Here is a 17,029-nt window from a genome sequence, read left to right as displayed (position 1 = left end):
ATAAGCAGCAAACCTGGTTTCAAAAATCAGATAAAGCAACACCTCGTGGCACAACGCTTCTCCCCAATTTGACCTAGGTAATTTGTGTGTATGCATTGATACGTAGGCTACGTATGCTTTTGAAAATAAAAAATTGTTGTTCTGTCCTTGAGCTGTTCTTGTCTATTGATGTTCTGTATTATGTCATTCTGTATTATGTTTCATGTTTTGTGTGGACCCCAGGAAGAGTAGCTGCTGCTTTTGCAACAGCTAATGGGGATCCTAATAAAATACCAAATACCAAATACCAAACACATTTTAATCCAACCATGTGGTTCAAATGAAAAATACATACCAAAAAATACGTACTTAAACAAATGGCATTTATATCAGAGCTTACATCATACAATGAGGCCATTGATACCGTTTGGTGTAATCATTAAGCATCTGGGCAGGAACAGTTATCTTTGTTTATTTCTTTGTCTGATCTGCATGGTGTCCATTGTTAATTACCTCACAGTCCATTATCTTATGTAAGATAGAGCAGTGATTCCGCCTGCACTGATCGGTTGAGGGACGAGCGTTGCGTAGGAGTGATACCATCTGACGTAAGACAATGCTCACAATCTGGACTGCATATGGGGTTTGACACTGTGACAGAGATGCTCTTGCAGAAAACCTAGAATCTTTTCCCATGAGTCTTCCTGTGCAACGGCGTGAGGTTTGGTGAGGCCTCCAAACAGCATGACCACTGCAACAAGTTGGAATGACTGCTTTAGACTTAGGACATTTGAGACATGATATTCTTCTGACTGTATAAATGTAGACCTATATGAAAATTGGGTCCAGTAACATAAGAAAAACCTAGAACTGTAGGATCATTAGTGGACTAGTTTAATCTGGTGAGCTAGATCAAAAAGTTGCAATGCCCTGTGGTACTAGACGAATGAATTGGGACTCCTATAGGAGCACAACAACTATAAAAGCACAGTCTGTCTGCATGAATGACTCGGGAAAGGCACCTCTCTGTTGGCCTGGCTGCAACACAAAGGTGCAAGACCTGCAGTGGGGACCATACGGAGGTTCAATCAGGTGACCAGCTCCAGGGTAGGACAGAGTGGTCAGCAGGTGACTGTTTCCTGTTCTCTCCATCATCTGCTTCATCTGAGGATTAAATGATGGGGTTTAGCACTAATTCATTATGTTGATACACACCCAAAGCCGGGACTCCACAGATCATGAGGATATCTTATTTGTCTGCCTGTGACCTACCATTATTGATCACCAGCCCCGAGAGTCAAAATGTTAATTTTACACAACGTTTTCACCAAACAGCAAACATCTTACAAGGTAAGCATCGATTTGGTCTGTGTTTGAGCTGTAGCTACATGGGGGGATATCAAATTAGGAACAAATATAGCCTACTGCCAATGTTATCTGATGATGTATGACTTAATGGCAACATCAAATGTCCACCGAGTAACTAAATCTTTGCGCATCAAAAATAGGATGCTTGTTTATGTACTGTAGGCATCAATATCCCCGGTATGTCCTCCGACACCACCACAATGTTTGAGAGAGGTTGGTGTTGTATACATTTTGTTTTTATGGTGAACAACTACTTTTGGGCACATCCAGTGTGCAAAAAAAGTGCAATTACCACATTCGGACACTTTGGAGAGGTTGAAAGGACACTTGAATATCCCGTGGGTACCCCATAACACCCCCACAGTGTTTGAGTGAGGTTGATATGGTAGAAATTGTGTTTTTATACAGAAAAAATTGCATTTAGGGATTTCAAATATGTAATAGCACTGGAATTATCTCATTTACAGACATATGCCACTTTGGAGAGGTTTAGGGACACTTGGAAGCATCCCATGACCACAAATGAAACCACTTACTAAAACATCTGCCCATTTCTAGTTGTTAGGTCCATAAGTCCCATTTTTATCTGATAATGTTCACATGTTGTGGAAGCCATCCGATGTGTTTCCAGCTCTGGGCATCAATAATTCACGTTTAGCTTGTCAATGAAAGATGGTTATTTTGTGTTTGCTTGATCTTGTTTATTCTGAACTATGTAACTCCTATCTACCTTCGGATAATTTCCTCATAATCTCCCAGATGTCTTCTTTCCAAATATACCAAGTTTTTGCATGTCAGAATCATATAATTACACATGAATAGCAGTTCCTTTTGGGTATGTCTATTTAGGCTGAAATCTACATTTTCCCATTACATTTAAGAGGTTTTTTAAACTGCATGTATGAAGCATGATGTTTTCCATAGGCAAACATGACGTAGCTCACATCATCAGCTGATTCGACAGCAGCCCAATTCTGATCATCTTGTCCAACAACCAGCAGCAGAGGACATGTTATCCTCCCCATCTGAGGACAGAATAAAACAAAACGGAGCTGAACTGAATAGATTAATAGCCATTTAGGAAAAAATTGAAAATTGACACATACAACAATACTTCTGAGCCCTCAATCTTGTGAGATACTGGAGGATCATGATAGGACTGGTGAAAGTGTGAAACTGTTCCCAGTATTGGTTGAGTTCTCCAGCGTAATCTTTTAGAGGTCCTTATCATCCTGTCCTCCTGTGTGGGATACATTTCCCTCACTACAATCATCCAAACAAGAGCAGAGGACTGAAGGGTCTTTCTGTAAATAACAGATATCTTACTTCTACTTTCAGGTCTATATCTTCTGGAATAGGTAAAAGAACGTCCCTCCAGATGATGCGATTCTCCTCATCAGTACGGGCCTTTGCATATTTTCTGAAAACGCATGGCCAAAGGTATAGTACTGATTTTCTCCTTGAAAAATCATTAGACTACTTTATAAACAGACAAACACAAGTAAACATAAGGTATTGACTCACTTGTGTATACCCTGAGATGTTTCCTCAACGGACTGGGTGGCTCCAATTCGACATGCATGGCTGCCACTGATACACACACAACATCTAGGCTAAAAGGAGTAGACAGAGATTTAATTAAACTGCATGAATACATTGTTTATTGCTGACTGGGGACAGATAAGCAAAAATGCATTTTGTCGCTGATTTTAATTTGATTTTCCTAAACACAACTCAATGATGGTGAGTATGATGGGGACATTTTGGTCTGGCTAAAGCCCATGCACATATGTTTATTCAGGAAATCAACAAATTGACAGGGGAGGAGTTTCTTAGGGACTTACTTTGACAGCTTCTGAGTAAGCAGTGATGGATAGAACCACTGTAACGCCAAGGGAAAGGCCAAGCAGCGCAATTCTGTCAGCGGCCACTAGAAGGTGATCCTGCAGTAGTCTGAATGCAGCCTGAGAATATATTAGCATGTGACAATACTCATTTAGGCATTTATAAAAGTTTTCTCAAGACAATGGATCAAGAAAGACGTGCAGATGTTTTTTTCCCACAGCCCCAAAGACGAGAGACAGCATAGTGGTGTGCGTGTTAGTATTCACATCCAAAGACGGTGAAAGAGTCCTCTCACCTGATTCCAAAGGTCTAAATCAGTTACTAATTGTGTAAGGTAAGGATTCAAAGTAGCAAACAAACATTCACCACAGGCATTATGTAGCATTGTCTGTCAGACTGTCACTTGTCAGGAAAGTTATTGTTTATCAAGTTATTGTTTATAAGAGCATACCGACTGACTAAAAATATCTTCTTAAAATATAGTACATGTATTTGGAGCAGTTCCCATTTTGTAGGCACAAACACACACACACACACACACACCCACACCCACACACACACACACACACACACACACACACACACACACACACACACACACACACACACACACACACACACACACACACACACACACACACACACACACACACAAATGGCCGAGCGTCAACCATGATTTCTATATGAAAATGGTGCAGACGGTAGACACAAACCTCAAAGTAAGGGTAGCCAATGGTAGCATTTTTATTTTGGTCTGGGAAGACGTAAAGTAGCGCCATGGCAGCAAAGCCATGGGATGCCAAGAGAGCAGCTCGATATTCCACTAGGCCGCCACCACCTCCCCACATGTCTAAAACTCCGGGGAAGGGTCCTGGACCTTCAGGATGACATGAGCAAAAAAAACATTATTCTTTATTTCTACCACTGACCCTTTGCCTTATACCAGTCAAAAGTGAGGATATATATATATATTCAACAGAGAACCCAGACAAAATGGCCAAAATGTCTGTGACCTTCAGTTATTGAGAGCATATTGTGTACCTGGTGGCAGGAACAGGGTACCTGTGACCCCTCCCTCTGTGATGTCGACCCTGCGGACTCCGGGGGCCATGTACCAGCGCTCTGTGACGACACTCGCCAGGGCCACCTGCTCCCCGAAACCCTGACTCATGTGTCCCCTGTACACAGAGATGTGCACCACCATGGGAGTGTGGACCTCCTTCTTCCTCAACCTACGAGAGGTATAAACAATTTGTATTCCAAAACTACCAACCACTTTAGCGTTGGCCTGAGTGTCAGAATAACCTCATGTTCATTCTCATGTCTACCTGAGTTCCGGTCTACTGCCAGGTATTGGTCTCATGCTCCACAACAGACCCATGGGCTCAACACCCTCATATGTTCCCCCTACACATGGATCCTTGAAGACTATTAATGACATAAAAGTTACTTGAAAGTACAGGGCGAAAAGTGTGGTTTGTGTAGCAAAAAAACAAGCATTTTGTGACAAGGGTTTTTATATAGTTATGATGAATATGACACAGGAGTTTACAGAATCCATCATATTGTTATTTCACTGTAATTCCTTTAAATAAATGAAATGAATTAAAGACTTTCCAGTGCAGGCCCAAATACATCTGATAGTGCATTTGGAAATGCTTTTCTGGTGTTGAAGTAGCTAAATGAAGTAGAAAGATTAAGTAGCAAAACGAAGTAGCTACAGGAAATTAAGTAGATAAATGGAAATAATATCTCTCACCTGTGACCCTTCCCTGAGCATCACTGACATAGTGCCCAAACGCCTCCCAGTAGTCTGTGTCTTCAGACTGATGTAAAGAATGTAGTGTGACCTCCTGTGTCGGTGGTAAGTTCCCCACAACCACATGGAACTTCTCATCAAAGAGGGCTCTCCATGGTTTTACAGTCAACACAGGAATCCCACCCATCTGACACATGACTTCTTCACAAAAAACTGTGACAACCTTAATAGGACTCCTTTACATTGAAGTTGTGAACCGTCATTGCTCATCCGACCCGTGAGCAATGGTTAAAAACATCAATAGAGTGCCTAGGTGAATACCAAATCAAATCAAATTTTAACTTTATTTGTCACATGCAGAAAATGCAACAAGTGTAGACTTTACCAGGAAATGCTTACATATAAGCCCTTAACCAACAGTGCAGTTCAAGAAGAAGAAAATATTTCCCAAGTAGACTAAAATAAAAAATAAATATTAAAAAGTAACACAATAAGAATAACAATAACGAGGCTACATACAGGGGTATACAGTGGTATTCTGTCCGGTCCAAACAGCTACTTTAACAACTTGCTCAGTACATATACGTAGATACCATGTACCCAAGGGTTTAATTATTAACTCAAATATTCAAACATAAAAAGGTAGATGAGTAACTAATTAATTTTCAGGTCATTACCACTCTTCATGAAATAGGCAACAATCCAGTATTAACGTCATAAAATGTGGTTATTCTAATCAAATAAGTACCTTGCGAGGAAAACATTATGAATGTGGGTTTTCACATGTGCATTTTTTTTTGTGTGAAGGTTAAATGTAACACTGTCTATCAGTACCAAAGGTGATATTCACTGAGTCTGTGAATGTGATATATAAATGTGATATATCATGTACTGTTGCTGCTGCATCATTGACTGCCCCTGGCCAACCAGTATATATACAGTTGAAGTCGGAAGTTTACATACAGTTTTTCAACCACTCTACAAATTTCTTGTTAATTAATAAACTATAGTTTTGGCAAGTCGGTTAGGACATCTACTTTGTGCATGACACAAGTCATTTTTCCAACAATGGTTTACAGACAGATTATTTCACATATAATTCACTGTATCACAATTCCAATGGGTCAGAAGTTTACATACACTAAGTTGAATGTGCCTTTAAACAGTGAAATAATCTGTCTGTAAACGATTGTTGGAAAAATGACTTGTGTCATGCACAAAGTAGATGTCCTAACCAACTTGCCAAACTATAGTTTGTTAACAAGAAATTTGTGGAGTGGTTGAAAAACGACTTTTAATGACTCCAACCTAAATGTATGTAAACTTCTGACTTCAAGTGTACCTCCTCCATTTTTGTGGTGACGCATGGGCAGGGGGTGACAGCTGTCATCATTGCCTACGTTAGCTGGGAGGCAGACTGAAGGTTGGCCACATAGGAACATTCTCTCAGTACTAGTGAAGGACTGGGGCTCAGAGGGTAATATGACCATCTGTCGTCCAGTAGCTCTGGTAATACAGAAGACCTGATCTGTAAGCACTGGATTTTCTCTGACAAACGTCTCTGTGGTCTGGCGTTGGCAGGCCGGGCTGGCACTGGGGAGGCAGGCGGGGCAGACACCAGACCGACAGGCACTGGGATGGCTTGCGGGGCAGGTGAGGCTGACACTGCAATGGCTGGCAGCTCAGGGAAATAGCTAGTGAGCTCCCTCCTGTCCATGGAGTCTATAAGATGTAATAGTTCCAGTTAAGGAACTGCAGTTCTCTGGCATCAGTGTGTTTTATGATTAGTCTAGATTGCAAAATGGTCGTTCCACCTCAAAAAGCACAAGAAAGAGGATTTGGACACTCACCAGCTCAGATTGTTCTGAAATCGTTTCTGTTGTTAGTAACAGACATGATTAGCATTCCTGAAACATTATTTTGTTGAAATATAATTTGAACTCTGATAAATTAAGCTAATTGATTGCACCCAAATTGGCTATTTTAATTTATAGGATTCAGGTAATATTCAAGAAATGTAGTACCCAACATCCGATTTGGACCAAACTTCTTCCTACCAATGAGGAAGACATGAGGAATAAATAAAATAAAAAAACACCCATGGTATTTTTCTGCTTCAGGTGTTGGGTTGGCGTTGCTCTTTTCCCAAGACAAGTTCTGCCACTCTCGACTAGGCTATTTTGCGCCCACAAGATGGCGCAATGTGACTGTGTTTCCCAACGGTGTCGTCAACAAAAATTCACTTTTCAACATCCGCTGTGCACATTTTCCCACTGGGAATATTGTTTTATGTAGAGCCTTAGGCATTTTGAAAAGACACTTCCATTGTCTGTAAGAGTTTGTGCAATAAATATGTTTCTGTTTTTTTCTTAGTATTTCTGAAAGAATGTTGAATGATCTGAATCACCTCTCATGTAGGCTATAATTCTCAAGCATCTTTCAGATTGCTTATATTATCCTAGCCTATATATAGTATTTGAAAGTTATGCCCTTTGAAAATTACGCCATATAAGACTACTTCATCTTCTGTAGGCTGTAATCATTAGCCATGACGCACCAACAGTATCGCTTCCTTTAAATTACACTTTGAAATTGTGACACACCAAATAAGATGGGCTTGTGTTGAGGCAAGGAACATGCGGCCATGCACTTGTTTTGGACCAAGCAAGCCCACTCTGAGCGTGAATTATTTAAATTCATCCTAAATAGTCCCACATGTCTTCCAGTGATCATGGGTAGGATTATGGTGATTTGAAAAATTAAATTAAAATAAACTGCCCAGTATTTACTGAAACAACTAACAAACATCAGAGAATCATTAGCCTGGAAACCAACCACCGCTGTGTGCTAGTATTGGGTGATTCCACAGAGACGGAGTGAAGTTCTCAATATCTATCGCCTCGCGTCCTCCCTCCTGTCCTCGCGCCTCGTCTCCTTCTCAAAACCCATTGGATGAGAACGCCAGAGATCTCGCCCCTCTGACCTTCTCCTCCAATGGGTTTTGAGAATGAGACGAGGAGAAGGGACGCAATAAGAATATAATTGAGATCTTCCCGGAGACGCGCTCGCGCCACCTTCACGATGCTGCTGTTCTTTCAGCACCACGAGCACAGCACAGGCTTGCGCAGCTTTGGTTTGGCAGTGAGACGCGAGGGACCAGATCACAGTAACCGGCGGGTAAGTCCTACTTAATTGTTGATTTTTTTTCAAACAATGTGATATGAGTCATGTTCCTTATTTAATGTTCTTAGATGTTTTTCTTTTTTTCTTTTTCTTTAGTAATAGCCTACAGACTTGATATTGAGAATATCAGTTTTCTGATGCGCTCACGTTTCCAATCATTCACACAAAGTCACATTTGATCTGTTAAATAAATAATTCAAGAGTTACTTTTGACATGGCTTTCTGGTAGATATATATAAAAACATCGTCGAGAAAGTGGTCAATTGAAGATCAATTTAATTTAGACAGGCATAAGAATTTTTTGGTGCGTTGTGCATGTTTCATCTGTCATCATCAACTGAGTCCAAATCGATTGAAAGGGAGTAAACTTAAAATGGACCACGGAGTAAGTAGCCTATCTCATAAAAAAAATCCCAGAGAGACATTCTCATCAATCATGCTAATTGGGCATATTGCACCTTTATCATAAGTGTAAATTGGTGGGGAGTCTAATCATGCAGTGTGCAATCAAAATCTTGGGTGATACAATTATTTACATTTAGATTACTGCAATTAGAGCAATTGTGCATGAGATTTGCTTTGTAGAACTGCCGGCTATAAATGCACTGCAATATAGGTCAGAAATGAACTAGGCTACTTACTCGTCACCTGTGGGTAAAATCTTCAAGTTAAAGCGTTTTAACATTTTGACTGATGGTTGCAAAGTTGTTGCTTTATTTCATTCAAAGCCAAGTATATGCTCTGTGCATAGATATTGTAGTTGATGAGGGGTGTATCTTGCTTAGCTGTAGAAGAAGGCATGTCTGCACGGTTTCACATTGTACATCACTCTGATGGTTAATGACATGTGCCACTAATTCTGACCACCCATTCATATGTAAAGCAGCACACTGTCCTAAACCATAACAACGTACAGTATGATATACAGCACACGTTGTACCATACATAACATTTCCCCCTCCTTTCTAAAACCAGGGACTGGTACCATATATAAAAATGTCCATAGGCCAATAACCCAGTGATGCCTAACAAAAAAACATTAACCTTTAAATGGAAGAGGTAAACAAAGACTCTCCAAAACTAGACAGTTCAGTCAGTTAACCTGAAGGTTGACTAAGACACCTAACGGAACCTAAGTATTAAAGGAGGAAAGGTAGTCCTCTGGTCAGTGGCTGCATAGGCTGATCTTAAAGCCATCACTGCTTGTAGCTCTGGCCCTTGGGAGCCCACAGAGGCTAAGGCTTAGGTGGTAGTGCAGGAAGAGGTTCATCAGGTGGTGTCTCTGGCCTGTATGTTTGTGTTATACTGGCCCATGCGAGAGGAGTGGGACTTTCCTGAGGCGGCTGGCGTGCCAGCGTGATCCATTGCTCACCATGAAGGTGGCGAGCCCCAGATGTCGACTGACCTGCAGGGGGTCCGTCCAGAATGAGACCATTTTGTTGCACCGCTGAGACCGACAGGCTCGGAACCTGTCTGACACTTGGATGATCGGCTACTTCACCCTGTGTGCATTGTCGAAGCGCCGTTTCATTGCTCTTTGGTGCCTGGTGGCTGCCTGCTTTGCTTGTGTGCACCTAGTCGTCGGTGCTGTCACACCCTGTGTTCTGAGTCTTTCCAGTGGCAGTTCCATCTCACGACCGAGCATGAGAGATTCCTGTGAGACCAGTGTTGCTGTGTGTTTTCATGCTCTGTAGTGCACTAGTGTTTGGTTCAGGGCGGTTTGTAGCGTGCACCCCTGGACCAGGTGCGCTCTGATGCCATTCTTCAGCGCTTGGTTGAAGCGTTCCATCCCCCCCACAAGCTCGACGACTGGAGCTGTAAAGGTGCACTTTTCGTCATTCAGGGTCAGGTTGTTCTGCAGTAGAGCACTGAATACTTTGTGGAGTCGCTGGTCATGGATGTGGAGGTCTTGGCTGTGGATCATGATGCCGTCTAGATAGACCACTACTCTGGATATTCCAGCGAGGATGGTGCTCATCACCTGGAAGCAGCTGGGGGCGGAGTTAAGTCCACCAGGGATGCATGTGTATCTGAAAACACCAGCGTGTGTGACGAAGGCCGTGAGGTCTCTGCTGGCTGGGTGGAGGGGCACTTGAATATAACCCTGACTTAGGTCAAGCTTCATGAAGACCCTGAAGCCGTGAAATTGTTCAGTCACCTCCTCAGCGGGTACTACTATCCGGGACAACAGCCTTGTTCACAGCACAGGGATTCACACAGGTCTGGATTCACACAGATCTTTTGTGACGTCATCACGCAATGCAAAGGGGTTGCACCACAGGGGCTGCATGACTGGGGTCACGTCCGGGTTCACTAAGGGCCTTTGCGTAAAGGCTGTGAGGCAGCCCAGTCCATCAAACAGAGCTGGCCTGTTCTGTTGTCATGTGCAGGTAACCTGGTGGATAGCTGACCAACTGTCATCTCTCAGTGTGAACCCCAAGTCTGTGAAGAGGTCGAGCCCCAGGAGTTTGGCACCCCGCTTTGCAATGTGAAATGTGAATGACGGTAGGTGCTTGGTGACGTAGTGCACTGGGACCTGGAGAGTGCCTACAATGTCTATCTTGGAGCTACCATACCCACACAGGGCAGTGGAGGGCTGTTGGAGTGGCTGGTGAGTGAAGAACTTGTTGTAGGTGGCAAGGTTGAGCAACGACACCGCAGCGCCTGTATCCAGTAGCAAAGACAAACCCACCTCACCCAGCTGCATGTTTTGAATGACACATGATTGATGAAGACAGTTTGGATTTCAGTGCATTCATGTTGCGAGTCAGAGGAGAATGAAGGCGGAGCTAGTAGCAAGGGCAGAATGACACACTTCTGCAAAGTGATTGTATTTTGAACAGTTCTTGCATATCGTTCCCCGGGCTGGGCAGTTTGAAGCCATTGAATCTTGAGAGCAAGCCCCACAGTTGCTGCAGCTCCGTCGGTTTGTTTGTCTGTGTGCCTGCTGCACGAGCATGCCGGTGTCTGTTTCCATGCAGCCATCGATGTGGGAGGGCGTGTGCAACGCACAATCGCTATAGTGTGCCTGCTCGGGCTGAAGCTGCTGTGTGAGAATGGCTGGGGGCCGAGTGTATGCTGCAGAGCTGTCTGTTAGCATAGTAGAGCATTCCAAAGCACCTGGAGTGCTGATTTAATTTCTCCATCAAGTTGTAAATTGTCAGATTCCAAAAGCAGTTTGCCCCTTGTCATTTCACATAACGTCCCCTCTATCAGCTGATCCCTGAGGATCTCGTCCTGAAGTGCCCCATTGTTACAAAAGCTAGACAAGTCACTCAGATTAGCCATGTAGTTTCGATTTGACTCACCGGGCCGATGGTGTCCCGGTGAAGTGGTTCCGTAGGAGGGTGACTGCAGCATTGAATGTAGGAGCCCATCCAAGCGCTCTGAAAATCCTCTGTACCGAGGCAGTGACGGCGCAGTGTTTTCCTCCACTTGTCGGAGATTGTAGAAAAGTTCAGAGCTTCGAGATAAGTGTTTAAACTTGTTATTCCTTTCCAGGCATGGAAAGGGCACTGGTGGGGGTAAACTGAATTCAGCCATCCTCGTCGCCAATGCTGTATCTAGCTTAGCTGTAGAAGAACATATGTCTGTGCAGTTTCACAGTGTACATCACTCTGACGTTTAATGACATGTGCCACTCATTCTGACCACCCATCAAAACCATAACGACGTACAGTGGGTCCCAATGGTTGGGTTGAAGAAAACATAATGAGTTATGAGTTGATGCCGCATGGCTTTACAGTAGCCTACACATAGGCCTGTAGCTATTAGCCTACCATGTCTTTATTGGGGTGGCAGGTAGCCTAGTGGTTAGAGCCAGTAACCGAAAGGTTGCTGGATCGAATCCCCGAGCTGACAAGGTAAAAATCTGTCGTTCTGCCCCTCAACAAGGCAGTTTACCCACTGTTCCCTGGTAGGCCGCTATTGTAAATAAGAATTTGTTCTTAACTGACTTGCCTAGTTAAATAAAGGTTAAATAAAAAAAATAAAAGATCAATCAAATAGGCCTAATTTTCTCAATACTCAGTCAGAATAGCCATCATTAATTAGTAGGCTACTAGCATAGCTTCATTCACCAGGGATCTATGTGGCACAGGTGTGCGCCTGCTTAGGCCTATGCTACATGAGGTTGTTATGGCCATGCTTCATTTGTGCAGAGCGTCTTTCAAACAGCTATAGATCAATTGTTTTATAACTGTAACAAATATTACTATTTGGTTCAGCTGGAGTTATTTTTGTAAGTAATTCGACCAATGTAGGGGTTCACAATGCTGATCTTCAGTTCCAAACTCCAGCTAGTTATTGTTTCTCACTGGTATGTTACACTTTTGGTTGAGAGTGACTCGCTGCAATCGGTATCTTGTTAAAAGATAAGAATGGGAACAAGCAGTGTAAGGGCCAAAGCTGTTAAACACCTATGCCACACAATTGTAATGTCCATGGAGCCTCCCTTATGAAAAAAGATTGCAGTTAGATTTTCTTTTTGTACAGTCATTTTGTAGTGTAACTGCAGTTACAGTGCGGTATAACTGTAGTTCAACTGCAGTACACTGCTGTTATTCTGCAATTACTGCACCCAAAATACCAGAGTTAATGCACTTTTACTGAAATCTTTTTTTTGGTAATGCCTCAATTGATCAGGCTCAAAACGAAACATGTTCAGTACTAATCACGAGGGGCACTCTGAAGAGAATTTATGTAATTTGTACCAAAAAAGTAGTCCTAGTCGTGAATAAGAGCGGATAGTGAGTTATGTCTCTCAATAGTGAAAGAAAAGTCAGTAAGCCACTCTCTTCGTTTTGGAACAACGGGAGCTAAGTCCTGTATTTCCTCTCAGATGGAAAAATAATGCTAACAGTAAACTCAGTAAACTAACAGTAAACTGGCAGAGCTAATGCAACTAAAGCTGCAGACAGGAAGAAAAGACCTGCATGTTTTCATTTTGCCAGCAGGCAACCAGCTGCATGTTAACATAAACACACACACAAACACTGGTTCTGTCATTGTCGATGATATTTATTGTGCGACACCATCTGTAAGGCTCTAGGCTAGGGTATGCTGCTGTGTCCATTTTGATGTAGCTTCCTGTATAACTTTGCATTATGCTAATAAACATATCACAGTAATTTAAATTCACATCAGGGTAAGGATTAGTCTCATTGCAAATGCAATAGCTTATTACATGATAATACAATTCTTTGATGTTTTTATCAAGCACATTCTCAGCTTTGTAGACAGATTTTATGCAGATGTGACAGTGCCAATGTTTGAAGATTTCCCAGTTTTCAAAGGGAGATTCCCTGCTGTGTGATGTGGATGTTTGTTGTGTCTGTCCTTATACTCTCTCACTTTGTGTGTGTGTGTGTGTGTGTGTGTGTGTGTGTGTGTGTGTGTCTGTGTGTGTGTGCATGCATGCTTGCATGTGCATGGCTGCATGCTTCAGTGAAAGGGTATTAAAATCAGCGGTGTACTTTACTTTAATATTTATATTTTAGACAACTTTTACTTTGACTCCACTACATTCCTAAAGAGAATAATGTACTTTTTACTCCGTATATTTTCCTTGACACCCAAAAGTACTAGTTACATTTTGAATGTTTAGCAGGACAGGAAAATTGTCTAATTCATGCACTTATCAAGAGAACTTCCCCGGTCATCGTTACTTTCTCTGATCTGGCAGACTCACTAAACACAAATGCTTCATTTGTGAAGGACGTCTGAGTGTTGGAGTGTGCCCCTGGCTATCCATAAATGAAAAAGTCTGGTTTGCTTAATATAAGGAATTTGAAATGATTTATGCTTTTACTTTTGATACTTTATATTTTAGCGATTACATTTACTTTTGATACTTAAGTGTATTTAAAACCAAATACTTTTTGACTTTTCTCAAGTAGTATTTTACAGGGTGACTTTCACTTTTACTTGAGTCATTTTCTTTTAAAGTATCTTTACTTCTACTCAAGTATGACAATTGGGCACTTTTTCCACCATTGATTATTGGTCCTGAGTACTTCTTGTTTTCTGATCTACCTGATAATTAATTGCACCCAGCTGGTGTCCCAGGTCTAAATCAGTCCCTGATTAGAGGGGAACAATGAAAAAGCAAGGTCCAGATTTTAATTGGATGGTTTTAGTGTGTGCACCTATGTGTTTGAGAAAGAGAGAGAAGAGAGAAATAGCATATGTGAATGTGGGCGTGTGACCTACATATATTGATATGTGCCTGTGTCTATTAGAGAGCTGAACCCTAGTGTGTAACATATGGATTGTTTTCCCTCTTTGTCTCACACATCACAAACAGGGTCTTTTGAGCATGAGACACCCAGGATTGTGGAAAGAGATCCCCACTGTCCAGTCAGTGTGAGAAACTCAGCCTCTCTTCTCTCCAGCCTCCTTATCTCGCTCAAACAACATCCCTTTCCCAGGGATGCCAGGTACATGCATCAGCAGCTCTTTGAAACCAGAGGTAGCCCTCCCTAACCCTGCCCTGATCTAGAGAGGAGGGTCACACACGGTACGCCCAACCCTGTGTCCCCACCACCCCCCACCAGCTGCCTGCTGCTCTGCGCTCCCAGTACTACACCACCTCCCCTAACCCACTATCTCCCGTACTGCTACCACCATGGCCAGGGAGTTCAAACACCCTTCCCTCTTCCTTAATTGCTTCCTCTTCCTACTGACCACCAAATTCTACTGGCTGTTGGCCTCTGCCACTCAGAAGCCCCCGGACCCCCAGCTGCCTCTGCAGGAGTACGCCCATTCCATCCGGCTGGACGGTGACATCATGCTGGGCGGCCTATTCCCTGTGCACTCCCGTGGCGAGAGAGGAGTGCCCTGTGGGGAGCTGAAGAAGGAGAAGGGCATTCATAGGCTGGAGGCCATGCTGTTTGCCATTGACCTGATCAACAAGGACCCAGAGCTGCTCCCCAATGTGACACTGGGGGCGCGCATCCTGGACACCTGTTCTAGAGACACCTATGCCCTGGAGCAGTCGCTGACTTTCGTCCAGGCACTCATCGAGAGGGACGGCTCAGATGTGCGCTGCGCCAACGGAGACCCGCCCATCTTCGCCAAGCCGGACAAGGTGGTGGGGGTCATAGGGGCGGCGGCTAGCTCGGTGTCTATCATGGTGGCCAACATCCTGCGGCTCTTCAAGGTGAGGATTGTGTTTCCCCTATTTAAAATGGGATGTTGTTTTTTTCCATAGTCCATGTTCTCTATATTAGTTAAGCTGAAGTTTGACTCAGGCTTAATATCTAGTTCTAGCCTACTCTAAAGGCTGTGAAAAGGTCAAAGATGTATTGTGTTTTTGTCTTCCCTTCAAGGTTCTGTTGGTTTGCATAGCAGACTTTGTTCCGCTGCCTTTGACAGTAGAATGCAGATGGGGCTTCCCTAGGCTGTGGTGTGGTGGAGCGTCATCTTGAGAACATTCTGAAAAGGCTTTCATTTAAATAATTATTTTCCAAGCTAGTGGCTGGGCTTTTGTTAGAAATGTGGGGATTTTCTTGACACAAGCATCATGATCCTGTCACATTACGTCAGCTGGTATTAGAAATAATTCAAAATGATGGGTTGACACCTTTTCTCTGGCATAGAGACATTTGGGCTGCGTGCTTGGTTGGTTCACTATTGAAGCAGATAAAGCTCAATTAGCCAACACCCCATTAGAATATAGTTAGTGTTATTAAAATATATTTGACTAACTCCAGAGGGCTGGAAACTATCGGTTGGTCTTAAGCAGGAGTTTACAACGGTTCTTTCATTCCAATCAGAAGGTCTGAATGTCAGCGACTGACCAGTGGTAGACACATGAAAAGGTCAAACCATTGATGCGAATCGACTGACTATGATATGGAGTCTGGATTCCCAGAGAGAGGTGAATGAGATGTAAATTAGCACATAGTTGTTGTTGTTGGAATATGTAGTGTCAGCCTGATGAGGTATATTGTTCCCATGTATATAAATGCCCAATGTTTCTGTGATTGAACTGATATTGATATTGCAGCATATTGCTCTCAAAACAGCTTGATATTTTTTCTCCCTTCTTAGTAATAGAGAAAGCAACTGTTCTGGAGCTAAAAATAGAAGGTTTGAAATTAGATAGACATGCATTGATATGTTGCATTAATCTAATACAGCCATTGTCCTTTTCATAGTTGTCACCTATATAACAACATGGAGGAGAGTATAAATATTCACTAGTCTGCTTGAGGAGAAAAGGTGACAGTGGAGAATGACCCGGACCGGGAAATATTGAATGAGGTTGAATCTTCGGCCTAAAGCGGTGGCATGAGCAATGACTTGTCTGATTAATTAAGATGGAATAGCTTGAAGAAGCAGGTAGCATCAGAGGTCAGAACGGGGAAGAGGAAGGGCCTGACTGGCTACATACAGAGGTTCTGCCCTAACAAAGTGGATCATGTAAACCAGTGGTTCCCAAACTTTTTATAGTCCCGTACCCCTTCAAACATTCAAACTCCAGCTGCGTGCCCCCTCTAGCACCAGGGTCAGCGCATTCTCAAATGTTGTTTTTGTCATCATTGTAAGCCTGCCACACATACACCCTATACAATACATTTATTAAACATAAGAATGAGTGTGAGTTTTTGTCACAACCTGGGTCGTGGGAAGTGACAAAGAGCTCTTTTAGGACCAGGGCACAAATAATAATAATAATCAATATTTTAGCTATTTATGTGCATGAAAGGATTCTCATAACTCTGCAATGTTGGGTTGGAGAGAGTCTCAGTCTTAAATCATTTTCCACCCACAGTCTGTGCCTGTATTTAGTTTTCATGCTAGTGAGGGCCGAGAATCCACTCTCACATAGGTGCGTGGTTACAAAGGGCATCAGTGTCTTAACAGCATGATTTGCCAAAGCAGGATACTCTG

At 42.8% G+C, this 17,029-nt stretch overlaps 2 protein-coding genes across 4 annotated transcripts in view; one reads left to right on the top strand and one right to left on the bottom strand.

Moving 5' to 3' along the window:
* Positions 1-284: 284 nt before the first annotated feature.
* LOC106584566 (acyl-coenzyme A thioesterase 1) lies at positions 285-5,536 on the bottom strand. Of its 3 annotated transcripts, XM_014170003.3 has the most exons (11): positions 5,471-5,536; positions 4,952-5,260; positions 4,521-4,620; positions 4,234-4,424; positions 3,906-4,069; positions 3,192-3,311; positions 2,872-2,960; positions 2,674-2,767; positions 2,292-2,372; positions 1,002-1,143; positions 285-730 (listed from the first exon to the last, which is right to left on the bottom strand). In XM_014170003.3, exons 2-11 carry the CDS (start codon positions 5,145-5,147, stop codon positions 600-602), a joined length of 1,308 nt encoding a protein of 435 aa, XP_014025478.1. In that variant the 5' UTR covers positions 5,148-5,260; positions 5,471-5,536; the 3' UTR covers positions 285-599. The 3 variants fall into 3 exon arrangements, 1 of the variants encoding a protein (XP_014025478.1); XR_001323776.3 differs by having other exon boundaries at positions 2,292-2,587; positions 4,952-5,485; XR_001323777.3 differs by lacking the exon at positions 285-730 and having other exon boundaries at positions 1,017-1,143; positions 2,292-2,584; positions 4,952-5,485.
* A 2,459-nt stretch (positions 5,537-7,995) lies between these two features.
* The window catches only part of grm8b (glutamate receptor, metabotropic 8b), a 240,733-nt gene continuing 231,699 nt past the window's right edge, over positions 7,996-17,029 (top strand). Inside the window, exons 1-2 of the mRNA XM_014170001.2 lie at positions 7,996-8,128; positions 14,439-15,293. Of these exons, the coding sequence (XP_014025476.1) occupies positions 14,760-15,293 (534 nt within the window). The 5' untranslated portion in view covers positions 7,996-8,128; positions 14,439-14,759. The remainder of the gene's footprint in view (positions 8,129-14,438; positions 15,294-17,029) is intronic.

Source organism: Salmo salar, chromosome 23 (genome assembly GCF_965601325.2).
Source record: "Salmo salar chromosome 23, fSalSal1, whole genome shotgun sequence".
NCBI lineage: Eukaryota > Metazoa > Chordata > Actinopteri > Salmoniformes > Salmonidae > Salmo > Salmo salar.
This window is presented reverse-complemented; position numbering and strand designations above follow the sequence as displayed.